Source organism: Semicossyphus pulcher, unplaced genomic scaffold (assembly GCF_022749685.1).
Source record: "Semicossyphus pulcher isolate SPU_LCO1_2020_fin unplaced genomic scaffold, fSemPul1.0.p SCAF_21, whole genome shotgun sequence".
NCBI classification, from domain to species: Eukaryota; Metazoa; Chordata; class Actinopteri; order Labriformes; family Labridae; genus Semicossyphus; species Semicossyphus pulcher.
Genome location: NW_027211695.1, coordinates 14,919,729 through 14,927,201, shown reverse-complemented (window position 1 = coordinate 14,927,201; position 7,473 = coordinate 14,919,729). Strand labels below are relative to the sequence as shown.

At 36.8% G+C, this 7,473-nt stretch overlaps 1 protein-coding gene across 1 annotated transcript; it reads left to right on the top strand.

Moving 5' to 3' along the window:
• Nucleotides 1-224: 224 nt before the first annotated feature.
• leap2 (liver-expressed antimicrobial peptide 2) lies at nt 225-1,995 on the top strand. Its single transcript, XM_069672557.1, has 3 exons — nt 225-302; nt 1,050-1,228; nt 1,840-1,995. Exons 1-3 carry the CDS (start codon nt 225-227, stop codon nt 1,892-1,894), a joined length of 312 nt encoding a protein of 103 aa, XP_069528658.1. The 3' UTR covers nt 1,895-1,995.
• Nucleotides 1,996-7,473: the final 5,478 nt, after the last annotated feature.

Below are 7,473 nucleotides of genomic sequence, written 5' to 3'. Positions count from 1 at the left end.
GGTACCACAGCTGAGTTCGCTGACTCAGGCTGCCTTGAAGAGACTTAGTGCAACTCAGACAGAAACTGACTCCAGACTTTGACGGGAAACTGTCCTGAAAAGTTGACGGCGTTAGTTGAGTCCTCCAGGAAGTGTTGGAGATCGGAGAGCCTCCCTGGTGCAGAAGAAATTTACTCCCTCAGAAACTAAATCTTTCCCTTGAATACTTGTTGATGAGCGTAAAGATGCAAGACACAAGCTTCTTCACCCAAAGGAAAGCAGCAGTAGCACTGGGCTTTGTGCTGCTAGTGCTGGCTCAGCAGGTGAGTGGACTGACCTGACTTGAAATTGAAGTAGTCGTCATGGTATGAATAAATGTGAATTATATTATTTAAGGTGGATTACTTCTCTCTTGTTGCAGCAAAACAAGAGTTTGAAATACTAGAAACATATGCTCTACGATGTTAAAAACTGGAGAAGGGGAATTTTAATGCGAGATTGGGGTAAAGACACAACAGAGACAAGGCAGATAATGTAGGGTGTATTTAGGGTAGGGTTATATTTTATGTTTTAGAGATATGCAAAACACCTGTACAACTTACCACACTTTATTGTATGTCAAAATTTTCAATAAACAAAATTGTGAGGAAAAAAAAAGGGATATCCAAAAAACCAGAGTAGCCGGAAAGTGGGAGTTAAAAAGTGACAGAAAACAAAAGTGCTTGTACTACACTGTATTTATCTATTCATAAAGAACACTGACGGATAACAAAAGTCCTGATATTGAGTGTAAAAATTCTCCCTTGACCTAGAAAACAGATTAATTGTAACTGCTTTCCAGCTGATGAAGGCTGTCATATGTGGTAGAAATTTCCAGAAAAAGATAATAAAAGTTATACTATTATTTTTTACAGTTAGTTTTTTTTTTTTAATGTATAAAGTGGAATATTTCTTCACATACTGTTTATTTAATTTCAGTCAGTAAACTGTTAGAACACTGAACTTTTGCCTTTTTTCAATTTGCTGCTTTTCTAAAGAAATTGTTCCGTCTGTTTCGTTGTGTACACCAGGTATGTGCAGGTCCGCTAGTCCAACGGGTCCAGCCCAGTTCCGACCTGACAGCAGATTCGAACGGGGTCCACATACTGAGGAGGATAGCTCGGATGACCCCGCTGTGGAGGATCATGAACAGTAAACCATTTGGAGCTTACTGCCAGAACAACTACGAATGCTCCACGGGACTCTGCAGGTATATACATCTTAAATTAAAGTTGTGTCAAGTCTTTAGAATTGGACTCAAGTAGAGATAAAAATTATTGGTGTGAGAAGTAAATGTTAAAAACAGCTTATTTTGTTTTTTTTTCGTGAAGGTTAAATGGTGATGATTTAATGTGGTAAAAGTTTGTTCAGTTTTTAAGAGGCTAAAAATAGTCATCATGCTGAATATGGCATACCATACACTAATAATGTTTCTTTTGATACCCATCTAGCACCGCTAACAATATTCGCAAGTCAGCATTCTAGCTAACGCAAGGTGTGAAGCTGGTGGCTGTTAGCTAACTTCATTTTTATTACTTCAAATTTACTGTCATTTAGTTTGACATACAAAAGTTATTCTGAAGAGCCAATAATGATGGTATTACACCTATAACTGTGATTTGTAATGTAGCACTACAGAAAAAATACAAATATAAAATGTCGAATTTAATAGGCTACAAGAAAGTTAGGAGGTATAAATTGTACTAGCGTACACTGCATCTATCAACTATTCTGTAACACTTTTTTTTGGGTGAAGTGGCAATGACTCTTCTTGGTCTCACTCATTTTTCTTCCTGTTTCTGTTTTCTGTCATCTCTCCAGGGCGGGACACTGCTCCAACAGCCAGCGACCCCCCTCAGAGACTGTAAACTACTAGAAGTCCCCGGACACGAGTGTTTACATGAGTGTACAGACATAATGCTTAGGAGGGCTTGTCATGTTGAGGGATGTTTTTTAAAGAATAGTTTTTGTATTGATTTGTGCCAACAAGTTGCTGATGTGAATGCCTATATATACACTTAAACATCAGGTAGTTACACCCAAGATAAGGCAGGTAGTCAGGGGGGATTTACTGCTTCACTTGATGTATTTCAAACGGCAAAAATGAGACGTATCACTTAAATTATAACATAAAGAGGTGCTAAAGTGCTGAACTTAAAGGAGTTTTTATACTTGATGATTATCTGAAACCATTTCCAACTAAACATACTTGTAACTCTTTAAACCCAAATCCCAAAGAACTTTTTTTATTTTTGTAACATAATGGCGGATGGAGCAGTCGAGCCTTTTAAAAGCTCCTGACCTTCAAATTTGTCTGGGTTTCGTCACCAGTCTCGTGTTTGGTTAGTTATCTCTTGAATGTGTCCTTCACTTTAGACATCCCACTGTTGTCAATGTTTTACATGAAAACAAACAGACTTCCCCTTTTCCTCAGAGGAATCATTTGGTTTAGGTTGCTACATTTTATAACCGCAAATATCTGCTTTGTTAAAAATTAACTGTTACAGAAGTACACTGCTTTAAACGCCAGATACAGCACATGGCATGTTTTGACTTATCTTAATATTTTAGTAACTATTGGGCCATCTGTCGGGTAACTGTCAAAAATAATAACAGGGAAATTTAGATAAAACAAAGAAGAAGGAGCAGAGGTTACAAAATATGGCTCTAGCACCATCAACAGTTTTTTATTATAAATTTATCTTTTTGAAGTTTGAAAATTCCTCTGCTTCAAAGTTCAAAATTATTGAACTGCAAAACAAATCCACAGAGTAAATTCACAATATATGTAATAGATGCATACTAATTTGGTAAAATACAGTAATTATGCGATTATTTTTTATTTATTTTGTCATTTGTTTAAGATATAAAAAATGTACCCACTTACATTTTATTGGACTATATTTGTTTGTGATATTTTAAAGTTTTGTTTGAGAATAATCAATAACTCTGACTGTGTTCAAATGTGTTCAAATACTTGTAACAGACTCATAAATATATATATTTTTTGCACATCCATCTCCTAAAATTGACAATGATCAGGGATTAAGCTTTTGACTCACCTGCAGAGTTTACGTCATGCACAGAGCAGGTGATATTTTATACACAAACATTTGAGTAGGATTGCATTTTTAAACCCAAATTATCTTTGTACTGTGTCCTGTCTACTGTTTGTACTGTATGAGTTGCATGTAGAAGGCTGGAGAAGAAGTGGAATAAAAGCATTGGGGGAAAAAAATATTGAATGCATCTGTGACTCTTTTCTACTGTTTTTAGAATGGTAATGGTTTTAATAGTTTTATCCTACATGCTCACATTACCTTCCATATGAGAGACATGGTTTGAACAATAAGGAACTGAGACAAATAATTTGAAATTAAAGTTAAATAAGCCTGCTGTTATTCTACATTTTTCTTAATCCGAACAAATGTCATGAAAAGACCAAAACCAACAATCTGCATCTTTAAACAGGTCACAAAAATGTACTTTATCTTTTAAAAAAGCTCTATAGATTTGTAAAACAGCAGGGTATTGTAGTTTTTAGAAAACATTATTCAAAAAATTATCTGCTGGTGACTTTTTTTCTTTTTCCAATGCACATTTTTTGCTTTAATAAATATAAACAGCTATTTAGAGATTTTAAGCCTACACTATTTATTAGTCCCTCCAGGAGGTTGCAAAGTTGTGTTCCCGCGAATTCACGCAAATTCAACCAATTGCCACAACATTTCTGCAAATTGGACCAGTCATCCTATTTCCCTGCGTGTGAAAAGTCAGCTGCATTAATTGTCTTATTTTTTTTAAACGCGTTAAATATTTGAAATGAATCGCAAAGATTAACACGTAATTTTGACAGCACTAGTTTATTTATATCTAGATGGCTTTATTGGAGTGTTTTTCCTTTCACAGTGGATGTGTAATGTGTTACACAGGGAAAAAAAGCCTAAAAACATAGCAACCTGTCTCTCAACTTTTTAAAAATCAAGCCACTAAATCAGCCATTTTAGGCCGCAACAATCACAGAAAAACCCTGCGAAATCCTGGAGTTACTGCCTTAAATTAAGTCCTATTAAGGTTAATAGAAATGTCTTAAATTCTAAAACAGTAAGAGGAATTCTGCTTTTTTTTTAATAACTCAAATTGACTCAAACTTGTAATTATATGTGCTAATATTGGTCATGATTTTCCTTTCTTTTATTTTTAAATCCCTTTCTGGGAACTTGTGCAGAAAACTGCCTGAAAACAAAACGCTCAGCAGCTTACTCAGCAGATCTCTGTTGCGTGATCACATGTAGCGAACACCAGAACTCCTGCAAAACTTTCACTGCAGAACAAGCACCACTGTCTGACTCATGCACTCTGACTAATCTGCTTTTTTGTGCACTCACTCGAGACTGAATCTGCTGTCAGTGTTCAAAAGTCAAACTGCGCTTGGCGTTCAGATGTGCGGTGTTTCACAACGACAGAGCTGAGCCAAGTGTGCGAGAGGCACAAACTGAGAGGAGCGGCTGGAAATCATGCAGATCCACAAAGATTGATAGCTCCTTCAGGATTTTTCCACTTAAGAGAAGAATGTGCAGAGTCATCAGAAATGTGTGCTTGCATGTGTGTTACCTCTTTGTGTGCGTTTAGTGTACATGCATGTGAGTATCTGTGCACATGTCTACTTGCCCAAACACTTGGGATGAGTCTGCATGTGCAAGAAACAAATTCAAAACACAAGAAGTGATTTTAATTACGGAAAATTCCCGGATCTGGAAATGATCACGAGGTAACCAGGGAGCATCGACAACACATAAAATTCTGCTGAAATGGAAAGACACCTGTCACTGCAAAAACCGTGTACTGTGAAATCAGGGTTTTGCTTATAAAAACTTGGCAACAAAATATCACTGTGGTTTAAAGAATGTGTTTACTGTTCCTTAATATCACATGGTGAACAGTTCACGCTCCTCTGGCCTGATATCGAACTTGGGCCCTTCCTTGGCTGTCTGGCAGGAGTCATCTGGCACTCTCGCCTTGCACACAGTGTTCTGCATACAAGCTGTTCTAGCCAACTCGCCGCAACATTTAACTGTGTTAAAGTGTATGTTGCTATTTAATAGACATGGTGATTTTGAGGGAGTGTGATCAGACGGCATGAGATACAGACAGGCAAGCTGTCACTGAATAGTGATTTGCAATCCAAAGATTTAATTGTACATTTTTGAGGGCTGCTTTTTGGATTCCTCATCTCTGCTCTCATGATTCATTTGAGATTTATGTTCTCTCTTATCTTCTGTCTGTGGTTTTAGTTCGCAACAGGCCTCCGCTGGAGCTGGTAGCAGGTAGTAAAATTATAGGCTTCAATTTTGTCGTATTTACTTGAAATGGACACTTACAACTTTGTAATCCTGCAGTAGAAGCCTGAGTATATAATACAATTTTACAGCACACTAGAAAAACATTAATGATGCCTCTTGTATACAGTTGTCCCAGTAAACTCTCCCAGTAAGTTTTGCTAACTTAATCAATGAGGTTATTAATTGCTGCACTACTTTCCTGCTAAGATACGTTTAAATGGGACTAGGAAATCCAACCCTATTAAAACAACCTCTCCTTTATAATAATAATAATAAACAATATATTCCATTTGAAACAATAAACATTTAATATTACTCCATAAAAAATGTCCTTACAATGTGTTCACGTCATAAGTACAGAGAAGGGACTCTGGTGTCTCTCTTTGTCCTTTACATGCGTTCTTGTCTTAAGCACATAAAGGGGACTCGTGTCTCTTTCTATCCTTACAAGGACATACAGTAGTATGGTGCCTCTCTCTGTGCATACAATGAGATTACGTCATAAGGACAGAGAGGGGACTCAGGTGGCTCTTTTTGTCCTTTAAATGTGTTCCCATTATAAGTACAAAGAGGGGACACTCTCTGTCCATACGATGTGTTCACGTCATAAGTTCAAAGAGGGGACTCGTGTCTCTTTCTGTCCTTACAAGGACATACAGGAGTATGTTGCCTCTCTCTGTCCATACAATGAGATTACGTCATAAGGACAGAGAGGGGACTCAGGCGGCTCTTTCTGTCCTTTACATGTGTTCCCGTTAAGCTCAAAAAGATGACACTCTCTGTCCAAACGATGCGTTCATGACATAAGTACAAAGAGGTGGCTCTCTCTAAGTTCTTACAATGTCTTCACATTATAAGTACAAAGATGGGACTGTTGTCTGAAAGTATTTAAATAACAGGAGCTAGCTGATTAGAAATAACCGTATATAATATCTTTATTAGTTTTTTTTGTTGATTATTTAATTATTTTTTTGTTACAGAGGTTTTTTACATTGAAATATCCTTAAAACTAATAAAACTGATAAAGCTAAGTATCATGATTCATGATTGTTAGTGACTGTCGTCATTTGCTCATCTCTGCTTCATGAAGCCATTATACAGCTGGTCAGTGCCCCCCCCCACACTGGTCAAACATCCGAGCATTGCTGACTGCACAAATTAAATGCGCTAAGGTTTCTATCGATTCTGTGTGTTCGTTTCTTCGTCCTTACAAACTCCATCTGCAAGTGCAACAGCCTGAGTTATAACAGATTATAACGTATGTTTTCTGGATAAGCGCCTGTTGCTGCAGTGCCAGCATGGCTAATAAAATGAAGATTACTGGTATTACAGGTATTGAACTGAACTTCAAAAAGATTATGATGTTCACTTCAAAGCTCTACACCAAAGAATCCTGAGATATGGTTTTCATTGATCCGGCCTTAGTAGATTTATTACACTGTCTATGTTAATGTCACATGTTTTGCATTGAATCATGTTTTGATCCAACAACTGAAACTATTTTTACTCTATTTTAACTGTATTTTACCCAGCTGATGACTTTTTTGAGAAATGTACAGCAGTTTGATGAGGACATGTTGGTGTGTGTGTGTGAGCAAATCATACTTTCAGAAGTCAATATTTACAGGCTGTGACAGATTCTGTGTTTATTCCTGTCTGTTTGCCTTTTTCACATGTATATAACCCAGGTCATGTATTTTTGTCTGTTTAACATCAGCACACCATGTTTCAAAGTTTAACATGACGCAAACTCATTTTTTTTGTCCTTTGGAACTTGAGGTTTTTTTATGCTGTTAGTATGCCAATGTCAGTTTGGTATTATGCATTTCTTTCCCTCTAAACTTCTTTGACAGGGTGGAGAAATTTGTGGTGAAATGCAATATAAGAATATTTTGTCCATATGCAGCACAATATTATTGTGATGTAATCAGTATCTCTGGTTTGAGTTTCGTCTGTGAGCCTTGGGTGCATGTCTCTCCTCCCTTGGAATATTTGTTTCTTCTTCTGTGAGCAACCAAAAAGCAAAACACACCACTTTTTTCGACAACTTTACCAAAGCCTTTGAGTTTTAGGTTTACTCAGAGTGGATAAAAGATTAAAGATTAGTTTGCAA